This window comes from Bos indicus x Bos taurus, chromosome 9 (assembly GCF_003369695.1).
Source record: "Bos indicus x Bos taurus breed Angus x Brahman F1 hybrid chromosome 9, Bos_hybrid_MaternalHap_v2.0, whole genome shotgun sequence".
Classification (NCBI taxonomy): Eukaryota; Metazoa; Chordata; class Mammalia; order Artiodactyla; family Bovidae; genus Bos; species Bos indicus x Bos taurus.
Window position 1 is genome coordinate 86,802,314 of NC_040084.1, and position 14,864 is coordinate 86,817,177.

Consider the following 14,864-nt stretch of genomic DNA (forward strand, 5'->3'; position numbering starts at 1 on the left):
AGCTAACACTAGCTTAATGCCAAAACGTGTGTCTCTGACTAGGTTATATAATGTGGGTCTTTATTCATCTAAATTTAGCATTAAAACTTCATAACAGAAGTTTACACTGACAAAAATCTATGCTTCCTAAAAACAAAACCAGAACCAGAAACAAAAACCTATACTTTGAAAATAATTCATACCTGCACACGTTGGTAATGTCCGCACCTGAATAACCCTCCATGTTTTCTGCTATACTCGCAAGGTCAACGTCATCAGCCAATTCCAGCTCACGGAGACTTATTCGTAACAGTTCCTCCCTGCCTTTTGCTATTGGGAAAAACAAAATATAAATGAATATATATAAACATAACATATAAAAATATATAAACATATACAGAAATATAAATCAATATAAACATAAATATCAACATAAACAATGTTCTATTTTTCTCCAGTCTACTTTTTGTTTTTCAATTCTTAGAGCTCATTTGCTTAAAAAATTTAACAGCTATTCCTCACTGAATTTAGTTTCTTTTTAAATTTAAATTTTTAATTGAAAAAACTTTTTTTAATTGAAATTTTTTTAGTTTTTATGTTTTTAATTGAACTGGTTTGTCTTTTAAAGTAATACCAAACTTCAAAATTTAGCAAAACTACTGAAGAGTCAGCATGAGGGACTTTCCTGGTGGTCCAGTGGCTAAGACTCTCGCTCCCAATTCAAGCAGCCTGGGTTCAAATCCTGGTCAGGAAACTAGATCCCACATGACTGCAACTAACAGTTCGCATGCTGCAACTAAGACCTGGTTCAGCTGAGTAAATAAATAAAATAAAAAAATATTAAAAAAATAAAAGTTAACATGAGCTTCCTGACTCAAATGAAGATACCTGATGGTAATGGAATATAGATTCTTTTCTCAAGACGTCGTCTTAAAGCCTCATCAATATCCCAGGGAAAATTAGTAGCTGCCAGAACCATAACCATTTTGGAAGGGTCATCATTTTCAGAAGCACCTCCAACACCTTGAGGAAGGGTAAGAACATAGTAAAAAAAAAAAAAAGCAAAGCAAAGCAAAGCTCAAATACTTAAAGATCCTCAAATATTTAGCACAACGTTAAAAGCAATGTAATCATCAAGCCTCCTTAAGACTTACAAAGCAAACTGGTTACATGTGTGAGTTTGCAGTTCAAGAAAAATGAGTTTTTGCAGCATGCAGAGAATATGACTCAAAAACAGATTTAATAAAAAGACTAGTTCAGCAAAACAATGTAATAATTTAAAAAATTCTTCAAAACCATACATATCCCCCTCTAAGGCCAATTTATCTGCATTTGTTTCAGTTTCGTGGCTAAGAATGAGGTCAGCGTGTGTGACAAAAGGTGCTCAGTGAAGAACGGCCGTTATTTCCGGCGTGTCCCCACTGTCAGCATGCCCAGTTCACTGCTGTCGATCTCCAGGGCCTCCTCACCAGCCCCTGGCCACTGGAGCTGGGGGTCAGCACTGTGCGTGGAGCTTATCATGCTTGTACACACGCATACCATCCATCTGAACCAGCAGCTCGGCCTTCACCCTTCTGCTTGCCTCGTGCTCTTCAGAAGTCCCTCTGCGGCTGCAAATGGAGTCTATCTCATCAATAAATATAGTAGCTGGAGAGTAAAATCGAGCCTGCAGGAAGAAACCAGGCAACACCAGGTTTTTAATTCCATTTAAAAGTAATCTACAGTTAAGCGCTTAAAAAAGAGTGGAGGAGCCTCCCACACTGTGCATCTCTCCCTCTTGTCCTAATACTGAGGAGAGAGGAGAGAATTGGAAGAGCTAAAATACAGCTTCTAATACAGACTTATTGTATACTTAAATATTATATGGCAATTTCTATACTATTCAATACTCTAATTGGCTATATATGTCATATAAATACAGGATTATCCTGTACATTACAATGATACGGATAACAATAGTGGGAAGACATTTATAGATACTGACAAGTGTTCTAAAATTGAAGAAAAATTTTGTTAAAGAGAACCACTACCTTCTATATTAATAATATCACATAGATTTTTAAAAATATTTAAAAAATATTTAAATTTTAATATTTTGTTTATATATAAATTTATTTTAATGTAAATATATATACAGTATTATATATATAATGTATAAATATATTTAAATTTAAATTTTTATAAATATAAATTCTAAGGAATTCTAACTAAATTGCCATTTTTCATTTGACTAATACAAGTACAGCTGACCCCTGAACAATTCAGGTATGAACTGCATGGGTCTACTTACATGTAGATATTTTTCAGTAGTAAATACTATATTACTACCTAGGCTGGTTGAATCTGAGGGTGTAGAGGAATTGTGGATACAGAGAGCTAACTATAAGTTACATGCAGATTAATCTTCACATTCTCCAAGGGTCAATTAGAAGAGTCAATAAAAATGGCCTTTTTTTTTCTAAGATAAAATTCATATAACAAAAAATTCATCATTTAAACCATTTTAAAGTACACAATTCAGTAATCAGCATATTAATACTATTATGCAACCATCATCACTGTCAATTCCAGAACATTTCAGTGCCTCCCCCGCCCAATAACCCCCACTGCTCTTCCCCAGCCCCTGGTGACCACTGATCTATTTTCTGTCCCTGTGCATCTGCCTCTTCTGAACACTTCAAATTAATGGGATCATACAACATGCGGCCTTTGTGTCTGCCTTCTTCCACTCAGCATGTTTTCAGTGTTTATTTGTGTTATAGCATGTACGGTACTTCATTCTCTTTAATGGCTGAATAATATCCCCCAAGTTTATTTTTGTACCTTAAATGCATTTCTTTTTCCTCAAATCAAAGGACAGGGGAGATTGATCCACTGGTCAAGTATTAACCTAATAAACAGCTGTATAAGATTCAGTAGTATCACCCTTTTCTTAAAGGAGACAGAAGCAGCATTTTATCTATTTATTTTTGTGGGTTTTTTTTGTTTTTAGTAGACTTTATTTTTTTATTGGAGTATAGTTGATAAGAAGCATATTATTATAGTAACTAATATTTACTGTTAATCATTTTTTAAATGAAATATCCACACTTACAGAATCACCACACAAGAAAGCTTGAAACTAAATGATGGCAAGGATTTCTCAAAACAGAGCGTTAAGTGAACAAACAGCATTTTAAAAACAGAAGTCCACAATGGCAAATGAACACAACAGACCTGACCATGCAATTGTACTGGGTCCATCAACTCTTCTGACCATGAGGTTACAATACAGTACCCTTGAACAGGCACTGTGCTGAAAGATAATGCCTCCAAAGTACAGATTTACTTTTAGTTTGTTCACTTGGAAAATCCTAATATTAAAATCTCAGTTTCTTTCCTAGTTAAAAACTTGAATTTTCAGTCATCTATTCGCTCCAAATACCAGACCACCTGACCTGCCATTTGAGAAACCTGTATGCAGGTAAGGAAGCAACAGTTAGATCTGGACATGGAACAACAGACTGGTTCCAAATAGGAAAAGGAGTACGTCAAGGCTGTATATTGTCACCCTGCTTATTTAACTTCTATGCAGAGTACATCATGAGAAACGCTGGGCTGGAAGGAGCACAAGCTGGAATCAAGATTGCCGGGAGAAATATCAATAACCTCAGATATGCAGATGACACCACCCTTATGGCAGAAAGAGAAGAGGAACTAAAGAGCCTCTTGATGAAGGTGAAAGACGAGAGTGAAAAAGTTGGCTTAAAGCTCAACATTCAGAAAATGAAGATCATGGCATCTGGTCCCATCACTTCATGGGAAATAGATGGGGAAACAGTGGAAACAGTGTCAGACTTTATTTTTCTGGGCTCCAAAGTCACTGCAGATGGTGACTGCAGCCATGAAATTAAAAGACGCTTACTCCTTGGAAGGAAAGTTATGACCAACCTATATAGCATATTCAAAAGCAGAGACATTATTTTGCCAACAAAGGTCCGTCTAGTCAAGGCTATGGTTTTTCCTGTGGTCATGTATGGATGTGAGAGTTGGACTGTGAAGAAAGCTGAGTGCCGAAGAATTGATGCTTTTGAACTGTGGTGTTGAGGAAGACTCTTGAGAGTCCCTTGGACTGCAAGGAGATCCAACCAGTCCATTCTGAAGGAGATCAGCCCTGGGATTTCTTTGGAAGGAATGATGCTAAAGCTGAAACTCCAGTACTTTGGCCCCCTTATGCGAAGAGTTGACTCATAGGAAAAGACTCTGATGCTGGGAGGGATTGGGGGCAGGAGGAGAAGGGGACGACAGAGGATGAGATGGCTGGATGGCATCACTGACTCGATGGACATGAGTCTCAGTGAACTCCGGGAGTTGGTGATGGACAGGGAGGCCTGGCGTGCTACAACTCATGGGGTCGCAAAGAGTCAGACACGACTGAGTGACTGAACTGAACTGATTTGCTCCAAAAGGATAATACCATTTTAAATTAAGGTATCTTTTTACTTGGATTTTTAGGCACTATGTACAAACAATTTGGTACTTTCTTTTCAAGAAACAGAGGGGGAAGATAAACTGGATGGAGGGAAAGAAAAAAGCAAACATGCAAGAAAATTTGTAACTGAAATTTTAGCTAGCAACCATCAGAACCAATGACAAAATCAAATTTCAAGCAAAAACTACTAGATTTGAGTTTTCCCCCATACTAAGGGTACATAGAAAGGTCTAAATTAAAGCAGAGGCTATGTGGCACACTTAAAATTGGGTTTGGATGACCTGGGAAAATATCATAGAGAGATGTGGAAGAGGACACCAACTGTTTCTTCTGCCTGCGCAGCACCCCTTCTTATGATAAGAGAAGCTCTCCTTTTCATTTGTACATAAATCATCTCTTTCTCATTCTTACTCCACTACTTCAAGTAAGGCCAACCTCTGCTGGAGTCCCAGGAGAGTCTAGGCACAAGCGTGTGACTCAAGCAAGGCCAAACATTAATCACCGGAGTTTTGCTGGAACAACTGAGAAATGAGGACTAATTCTCAGGGATTACCATTAGGACAACAAAAATAAGACTTAAACCTCTAACGGTGATCTTAGTCACCATATGGATCTGCTAATGTCAAAGTCAACCCAGAGGTAAAAAGAGCCAAATGTTTAGACAAAAATAATTCCCAAGGACATCTGAACTGCTGGATCCTGCTAGACCTAAAAATCTAAAACGTAACCTGATAATTCCCAGTTATGTCACCCAACATACTATTCTTATTGTTTAAATTGATTTGATTACTTTTTTTTCCCCTTTATCAGCTGCACCTGCAGCATGTGGGCTCACAGTCCCCAACCAGGGATGGAACCCATGACCCCTGCATTAGAAGTGCAGAATCTTAACCACTGGATCACCCGGGATTAGATTTCTGACACTTGAAAATGAAAGTTCTTGACAATATAACAAAACAATATACAGTTAAGTTTTTAAGTGTCTGTACCAACTCATGTGAAAAACCCTGGACAGATTTTAATATTTAAGTGGGACTACCCTAGCGCTACAGTGGATAAGAATCTGCCTGCGAGAATCTGTAGGGGACAGTGGTTTGATCCCTGGTCTGGGAAGGTTCCACATGGTCATGGAGCAACTAAGCCTGGAAGTCACAACTACCAAGCCTCAGAGCCTGTGCTCCACAGCAAGAGAAGCCACTGAAACCAGAAGCCTGCACAATGCAACTGGAGAGTAGCCCTCACAGCACACAGAAAGCCTGGACAGCAAAAAGGACCCAGTGCAACTGAAAATAAATCATTTAAAAAACAGTATTTGTCCATGTATGGAAGAAATCAACACAATACCATAACGCAATCATCCTTCAGTTAAAAATAAATTAATTAAAAATAGTAATGATAATATTTAAGTGGGCTTATTCAAAATAGAGGCCTTGAGCCATGCTCACTTTGAGAGATTCTGGTGGGGCAGGGCACATAAGAGAGAGGCAGTCATCTGCAGAGCAGTCAAAACCAAGACATAAGAGGCAGTACAATTTTACTCCTTGAGAGAGTCCACATGATGAAAAGGAGAAAATCAAGCTGGTTTCAAGGGAGCCATAAACAAAATTCAGAGAGGCAGGAGCTCTAAACTGCAGGCACTGGTTTGTGATTGAACCTCTGATCAAGTGAGCAGCTCAAGGTAGCACCCTCCAGATAAGATTTAAAGATGGTTAAGATTTTCCTAGGCAATACCAGGGAAGCCAGTAAAAAATAAGTTGTTTGATACATTTTATAAACTGCACTATAAAAAGAAATACTACAAATTAGCACTTTGTAAGAGGCTTTCCCTCATAGAAGAAAACAGTCCTTTTTCCTCAATACAAAACCCTACCTTATATACCTATGGCTGATTCATACTGATGTATGGCAGAGGTCAACACAGTATTATAAAGTAATTATCCTCCAATTTAAAAAAATAAAAAAATACAGTAAAAAATAAACTCCCTACATTAAAAAAATAATCAAATAATTCTTTTTTTTTTTTTGTAGTTAATACTAATAGGTGGTCAAATAATTCTTAAACAGTAATAGTAAATACTAATGAGTTCTTATGAGTCACGGTCTATATTAAGCAGCTGAAGTGCACTGGCTGAATCCACCCTCCAAACATTAGAGGTCAGTTCAGTTTAGTCGCTCAGTTGTGTCTGACTCTGCGACCCCCATGGACTGCAGCACGCCAGGCTTCCCTGTCCATCTCGAACTCCCAGAGCATGCTCAAACTTATGTCTGTTGAGTCAGTGATGCCATCCAACCATCTCATCCTCTGTTGTCCCCTTCTCCTCCTGCCTTCAATCTTTCCCAGCATAAGGGTCTTTTCCAGTAAGTCATTTCTTCACATCAGGTGGCCAAAGTATTAAGAGTTTCAGCTTCAGCATCAGTCCTTCCAATGAATATTCAGGGTTGATTTCCTTTAGGACTGATTGGTTTGATCTCCTTGCTGTCCAAGGGACTCTCAAGAGTCTTCTCCAACATCACAGTTTAAAAGCATCAATTCTTTGGCACTCAGCTTTCTTTATAGTCCAACTCTCACATCCATAGATGACTACTGGAAAAACTGTAACTTTAACAAGACAGACCTCTGTTGGCAAAGTCATGTCTCTGCTTTTTAATATGCTGTCTAGGTTGGTCATAGCTTTTCTTCCAAGGAGTAAGCGTCTTTTAATTTCATGGCTGCAGTCACCATCTGCAGTGAGTTTGGAGCCCAAGAAAATCAAGCCTGTCACTGTTCCCATTGTTTCCCCATCTATTTGCCACAAAGTGATGGGACCAGATGCCATGATCTTAGTTTTTTTAATGTTGAGCTTTAAGCCAGCTTTTTCACTCTGCTCTTTCACTTTCATCAAGAGGCTCTTTAGTTCCTCTTCACTTTCTGCCATAAGGGTGGTGTTATGTGCATACCTGAGGTTATTGTTATTTCTCCCTGCAATGTTTATTCCAGCTTGAGCATAAACATTAGAGGTAGGTCCTAAATTACTGTCCTCCTCTTATAGATAAAACAACTGAGCAATAGGAGAGGAATTCTCCCACAGGTAGCTAGCTGGGAAAGTGACGGAAGTGGGATCTAAACCAGGCCATCTGACTCTAATGACCCCATACTTAGCCATTCATTCTACTGAGCTTACATTTTTAAACACCAAGTTATTCTGGAATACTGGTAATTTTTTCCCCTGAAGAGAATTTTTCAAAATTATTTAAGAGGTTCTCTATCAGACACCTACTGTGGGATGGACTATTAATAATCCATAAGAACCTGTCAGAATTTACATCCTGCCTTATGAATTATCACAGTTGAAGGAGAAAAAAATGGGAACTGAAACAGGAAGAAGCCTTTACAGAAAATGGATAACGTTAAATTTTAAGGGTTTTTGTTTTGTCTTATTCTGAGCCTAGGAAGGAAGATGTAGTATAATGTTAGCATGATCATCTAAGATTTTGGCCACCATGACTAAGAATGTACATCTTTGTCACTATTTATATAATAAATGCAACTCTGTGTTCATGCATATAACTAAACAATTTCTTAAATGAGGTAAGATGGAAACAGTTAAGTGAAACTTAAAGTCCAAAGTCTAAAAGCTACTGAATTCAACCCACTCAGTCAGAACTTGTTGAATTATATTTTGTCTACTGATACTCAGATGAATGGCAGTGGAAGAAAGAAAAAGAAACTCGAAGAAGCAAAGAACTGAATTCAAAGATTATGTCATTAAATTCCAGGTATTTGATACAGTGAATAGATCAGAGGTAATCTCAGTTCCATATTTACTTGTGATTTTCACCTTTCCCCATTATTTACCAATACTGAATTTACTATATTAAAACGAAGCCTGGCTTAAAAAACATAATAATTTCACATTCCTATAGCAGCAGATCAGTAACGCAGATCCCATAGCATAAGCATGTCTGTAAGCTAACAGCCATTCCTCCAGAGAAAAGGAGTCAAAGAGAAACACAAGTAATCCATGTTAGTAAAAAGTTTCTAAGGATGGAGGAGCCTGGCAGGCTACAGTCCATGGGGTCGCAAAGAGTCGGACACGACTGAGCAACTTCACTTTTTCTTTTTCACTTTCTTTCAAGGGCACAGGAACCATACCCTGGGCACAAGCGCATCCTGCCTGGTGATTCTACACCATGGAGTTAGTTACAATTAATTTTCTTCCCTTCTAGAAGTAAAGAATCATTAGAGTTGTCTCAAGCATTCACCATTTCGAACAGAAGACGAACAAGCTTCTCAGACTCTCCTCTGTATTTGGAAGTCAGAGTTGATGAAGAGACATTGAAGAATGTTGTCTTACATTCCGTTGCTACTGCTTTAGCAAGGAGGGTCTTTCCTGTGCCAGGTGGGCCCACCATTAACACTCCCTGTTGGGAATATAACAGTGTCAGCAAAGGTTTGTATGTCGTTGTTCTAATTCACAAGAATTCCATTATTAAGAATCAGTCTTCAACCAACTTACACGTAATACTGAGGTAAGTTAAAGACAAAGATAAACAGAAGGATATTTTATCACAAATTTATTTTTTGCATTACAAAAGTAAGGTAATTACACATTATTAAAAATTTGGAACTAAGAGATGAGAAAAAATATAATCAATATTATAGTACTGATATCATACCCTAACACACGTACCATTAGGATCTAGATATATTTCCTGCTAGTCCTTTTGCTCAAACAAATTAGTTGATTTTTTTTTTTTACATGGTTGTAACTCAAGGTATGTCTAGAATTTTGTATCTTGCTTATTACTTAGCATTTGAAGAATTCCAAAAAACAAGTACAGAGCGAGCCATTAGCACATTTCCCAAATCCAGGAGTTATTTGGATACTTTTCAGATCAGCGTGTGACTTTTATGAAGTACTCATTAAGGTTTCCTTGGTGGTTCAGTTGTAAAGAATCCGCCTCCCAAAGCAGGGGACACAGATTCAATCCCTGCTCTAGAAAAATCCCACATGCTACAGGACAGCTAAGCCCAGGCACCACAACTACCAAGCCTGTGCCCCAGAGCCCGGGAGTCGCAACAACCGAGCCTGCGGGCTGCAGCTACTGAAGCCTAAGAACCTTCCTAGAGCACGTGCTCTGCAACAAGAGAAAGCACCGCAATGAGAAGCCCGGGCACCGCAACTAGAGCAGCCCCCAGCTTGCTTCATCTCGAGAGAGCCCACGTGCAGAAATGAAGACCCAGTGAAGCCATATATAAATAAACTTTTTAAAAAAGGAGTACTCATTAGATGCAGATACGTCTTATTAATTTCTTAAGAACAATTCCAAGAAATACAGATACAAGTTCTGCAACACAACATGTAAAATGGAGTGTTTTTGTATTTAGGCAACTTGTTCATATTTGCTAAGTTCATTATAAATCTGCTATGTGTATATCTTTTCAAAGATCACACTGCATCTGTTTCCTATTCTGGAAACCTTGCAATAGTTTTTCGTCTGAATAACACAACATATTTAAATTTTTCTGTACCTGCTCTACGTTCTACTCCCCCTTCCGTCAACACAGGTAAATATTGGCTCTCTACACAACGCATTTGCCGTTTGCTTTGACAATGTTGTTAACAGTAAGAAACTTACTTTCCATGGTCTCCTAATGCCTTTAAAGAATTCTGGCATCCACATTGGTAACACCACAGCTTCCTTAAGCAACTTTTTAGCTTCTACTAAATCAGCAATATCATCCCTGAAAGAGAAGATATTTGATTAAAACCTTAGACCACATATTTAGTTCAGTGCAGTCATTCTTGAGAGTCACTGAAAGCACATGGTTTTATGTTGCCGACAGAACGTGAAGCCTCTTCCTAGGCGCGCGTGAACTAACACACTGTGACGAGCTCCTGCCACACCGGCCAGTACACACACAGGGCACAATCTGAATCTTCAAGTCTTGGCACTGATGATTTTCAGCTTGGTGAATGAGAACACAGGTCTATAGGCCTACTCTTTATTATTATGCCATCTTATTATAAATTTCTGTTCTTAAAATGCTCATTCCATAAATTCCATAGTTTAGAAATAATGAGCCCACTAAAAAACAAACATAAGAATAAACATAGCAGAAAGCAGACACAGGTTGTAATTCAGCTGCTTCGCCCCCTACTCTACCAAGAGGTGGACAGCAAGGTTAGTAGAAATTGCCACAAAATCATCATCAACCACAAGACCACCACTACTGCAACTACGAGTACACATGGCGTGATAATATATTACGATACATGACGTGATAATATATTTTAAAATATCCCCAAAACTGCACCTAAAAATAAAGTTTTAACAAAAAATATATAACTGAATGTGCCTAACTTTGTGGGAAATGGAACTTTAGAACTTGTGATAAATTTTAGTTCAATTAGATATAGTATCTATTTTTTAATAATTTATGAAGTATAGTTGATTTACAATGTTATGTTAGTTTCAGGTGTACAGGAGGGTGATCCAGTTAAATATACATAGAGCATCTTTTTTTTTTTTTTATTCTTTCCCCTTATAGATTAGTACAAAATATTGAGTATGGTTCCCTGTGCTATATAGTAGATCCTTGTTGATTATGTATTTCATATATATCAGTGTGTAATATGTTAATCCCAAACTTCTAATTTTATATTAATAAAGTTGAGAACCACTGCCCTAAGTAAGAGGATATAGGAGCAATATGTATTGTATAAACCTAAAGATAACCAGCAATACATACGCATACGAGTGACTGCCGTTTTACCTTTAAAGAATGTCCCCAAAAGAAGATGAAATTTTTGTGATCTTGTTGACATTCTGTACATAGGATTTTTAAATTTAATAAAAGTTTCATTATTTATTTCATTAAATTAAAAAATTTAAACAAAAACTGGTACAGCCTGAATCAAAGTGAAGTCTTTCATTATGTGTCTTCTGGTTCTATCCTCAAAGACTGATCTTCAGCGCATGCCCATTTCTGTTCCAAAAAGCAACATCCAGTTGTTTTGCTGTGCTATAACTTACCATCGAACATTGGGATTCTGAGAAATTATATCCCTTTCCAAAGCTTCTACTAAGTCCTTATCATACCCAGTACTATCAAATTTATTTGTCTCTGGTTCTGTAGCTGCAGCAGGTGATTTGTTCTACACAAACAGAGGAAAAAAACATGAGCTTAAGATTAACTCAAACACTGTATTTCATTTCTATGAATCAGAAAGAAAGACTGGACTCAAGTGACATTTTTATAAAAGTTAATGTAACAGTACAAGTAATAAGGACAGAATCAAAGACTGTTAAGTCATCATTCTACATCAACATCAGAGTTTCATACTGAATTTTTATTTTTATGTAAAAAGTATGACAATCGTGTTAAACAAAAATATTATGCATATGAACTGACAACAGAAAAAATTAATATTGAGATAAATTGTGGTCACTAGTGAATATTAGATATGTATATTTATCTCAAAGCTTTAGAAGAGATAAGGTTAAGGACAGATGGTTTCTTTAGGTAAGATAATAGGTCAATCTTTAACACCTACTCAGTTCCTACTGATGCTCCAAAAACACTTTTTGATTATTCCCATATTCCCCCAAGAGACACCTCATCCCTTAGAAGAGATTTCCTCCCATCCTCTGTGATGTCAGTCATTAGGGCCACAAAGCTGCATGCTAAAGCACTCCAAGGCACAATGACAAACTTACAGGACACTGCAGGATATCTCAAACTTTTGAGAGAAACACAAAAACATCTATTTGAACACTGGGTGGACTGCCAGCTCAATGAAACCTAATAGAGAGCCCATAAACAGGTCCACACGAATATTCCCCCCAAATTTTTGAGAATGGTATAAAAATCTTATTGAAATATATATTATTTATAATGTATTAATTTCTGCTGCACAGCCTAGTGACTCAGTTATACATATATATATTATTTTTCATATTCTTTTCCATTATAATTTATCACAGGATACTGAATATAATTCCCTGAGCTTTTCAACAATCCTTTTCAACAAATGGTGTTGGAGCAACTGAATATGTATGGGCAAAAAATGAACCTTGAGCTAAGCCTCACACGTTACATAAAAATCAACTCAAAATACATCATGGACTTATATGTAAAACATAAAATTATAAAACTTTTAAGAAAAAAATTTTTAAAAATTGGGATCTAGGGATAGGCAAAGGGTTAAGAACTTGACAACAAGAATACATTCTATAAAAGGAAATACTGCACTTTACCAAAATTAAAATCATTTGCCTTGTGAAAGATCCTGCTAAAACAATGAAAAGACAAACTACACACTTAAAAAAAATCTGCAAAATATATATCTGACAAAGAACTAATCTCTAGAATATATTAAAAACTCTTAAAACTCAACAGTAACCAAAAAAAGTCATTTGTATAATGGGCAACAGACCTGCCCATTATAGAAGAGACATTTCTCTGAAGAGTCTTGGTTCTGTGCTCTTATTTCCTTTTCTTAAGTCAGCTTGTACAGCGACTGTTTAGAAGAGTAGACTAACTCAGCATAGACTGTTAGATGGTTGAGAAGAACAGCACTGGGGACTTTACATTTGCTATAACCCAGTTTTTACTTTGCCCAGGTGGTGTGGAGGGGCCTTTTGGTACAACGAGCCAAACAAATGATCCGGTGCTTTACCATTTCACAGGCTAGGTATGTGCCTCAGTCAAGGGAGTGGGGAGGTGGAAGAGAGAGGATTGAAACTAAATTCTTAGAGTCCTATCTGCTTCTTACTGCAAGGGAGCGTAAGCATTGCACTGAAATCCCGCTTTATAAAGCTCATTCCTCACTAACAGGAACCAGGGAACTAACAGGAACTAACAGGAACCTTGTTTCCTGGAGAAGCAAGGGTAAATACAGGAGGAGCCTGGAACACACTATTTTGTCAGAGAATGGTGAGTACATGTTAAAAAGACTTAAGATCCAGCTTCAAGGGTCTCCCGCTCCTCAAATCCTGGACAATTTAAGCATCAGAAAGATAGTAACAAATTTTAATTCACTGAATAAAATAAGAATCCATGAGTCCATATAGATAAAATTAAATAAAGGGGAAGAGATAGAGCTTTTTCTTACAATTCAAAGTCAATTAATTAAAGAAGAGATAATAGCATTAGAAAATGATTTTTCAATTGTCAGAGGAGTAAATGATTCAGGCAAGAACTCGTGGATGCTGAAACAAATAAAATTTTGATGAGAAACAGGATATTTATATAATCTCAAAAGTGTCTCCCCACAAATGACTATAAAGGGAAAAAGAGTAACTTTATAGTGGAGAGACTTGGCAGACGCCACCCTAACCAAGTGATCCAATTTATCACAAGTAACAGAGCAATAAACACCCTGTGTGCCTCCTTATATGATACGCTGAGGAGAACAAAACTTCACTTCAGTGGCACTCCTGCCAAGAACGCACAACCTTAATCTAATCACAAGGAAACATGAGGTGAACCCAAACCGAGGAACATTCTACAAAATAACTCTTTAAAAAGGCCAAAAAAGATAAAGGCTGAGGAAATGTTCACATTAAAAGACGCTAAAGAAACGTGACAACCAAATGCAACATATGCTTCTATATTGGGTCCTGGCAGGCGGGGGGGGGGGGGGGCTATAAATGACATTATTAGAGTGGCAAAATTTTACAGAAGTCTGTGGATTAGATAACAGTACTGTATCAATGCAAAATTAATGATTTTTGATCACTGCTTTGTGTTTGTATGAAAAAAATGTCCCAGTATTTAGAAAACCAACACTAAAATATTTAAGGGTAAAAAGGCATGATTCCTACACTTACCTACCCTCAATGCTTCAGGAAAGATCAAGTATACAGAGAGTAAATGATAAAGCAAAAAGGGTAAAATATTAATAAACGGTAAAAATGGGTAAAGAATATGTTTCTTTATTACCAAGATAGAAAGTTACAAAAAGCAACCAAAAATATTTGTTGAATACTGAGTAGGAAAAATCCTACCCCAGGTGCAGTGTGACTATGGTTTTATTACAGTAGCAGATTTAATTCCTAAAAATTATTAATATTTGTACAGTCTTCACTTTTAAGGTTAATAAATAACTTTTTAACTTATAAAAATCAGTAACATTTACCTTTTCTTCTCTTCCTTTATTCTGTTCTTTCTTTTCCCGACTACGAACAGCTTTCCCTCTGTCATTGTGAAGATTGTGTGTGGATGGACGGTGAACTCTGACAGCTGTACTTGGACGGTTACCCTGTGGTTTAGGGTCACTGTACTGAGAAGACTGGCGCTTTCTAGGTCCTGGTGATGGTCTAATCAAAGACAAGATCATGAAACTCATAATCAACTCTTGGAGTTGGTACAAATATAGAGGAACACACACAGTGTGTAAATCAATCTATGACTTGAAGCAATGGCAAT

At 37.1% G+C, this 14,864-nt stretch overlaps 1 protein-coding gene across 3 annotated transcripts in view; it reads right to left on the reverse strand.

Annotated features, from left to right (window-relative positions):
- Window positions 1-14,864, reverse strand: part of KATNA1 (katanin catalytic subunit A1) — a 34,453-nt gene that overhangs the window by 1,923 nt on the left and 17,666 nt on the right. For all 3 annotated transcript variants that reach the window (XM_027551803.1, XM_027551804.1, XM_027551805.1), the window contains exons 4-10: window positions 14,575-14,755; window positions 11,468-11,589; window positions 10,070-10,175; window positions 8,693-8,851; window positions 1,519-1,645; window positions 868-1,002; window positions 183-309 (exon numbers count right to left, since the gene is read on the reverse strand). In XM_027551803.1, coding sequence (XP_027407604.1) covers window positions 183-309; window positions 868-1,002; window positions 1,519-1,645; window positions 8,693-8,851; window positions 10,070-10,175; window positions 11,468-11,589; window positions 14,575-14,755 — 957 coding nt within the window. The remainder of the gene's footprint in view (window positions 1-182; window positions 310-867; window positions 1,003-1,518; window positions 1,646-8,692; window positions 8,852-10,069; window positions 10,176-11,467; window positions 11,590-14,574; window positions 14,756-14,864) is intronic.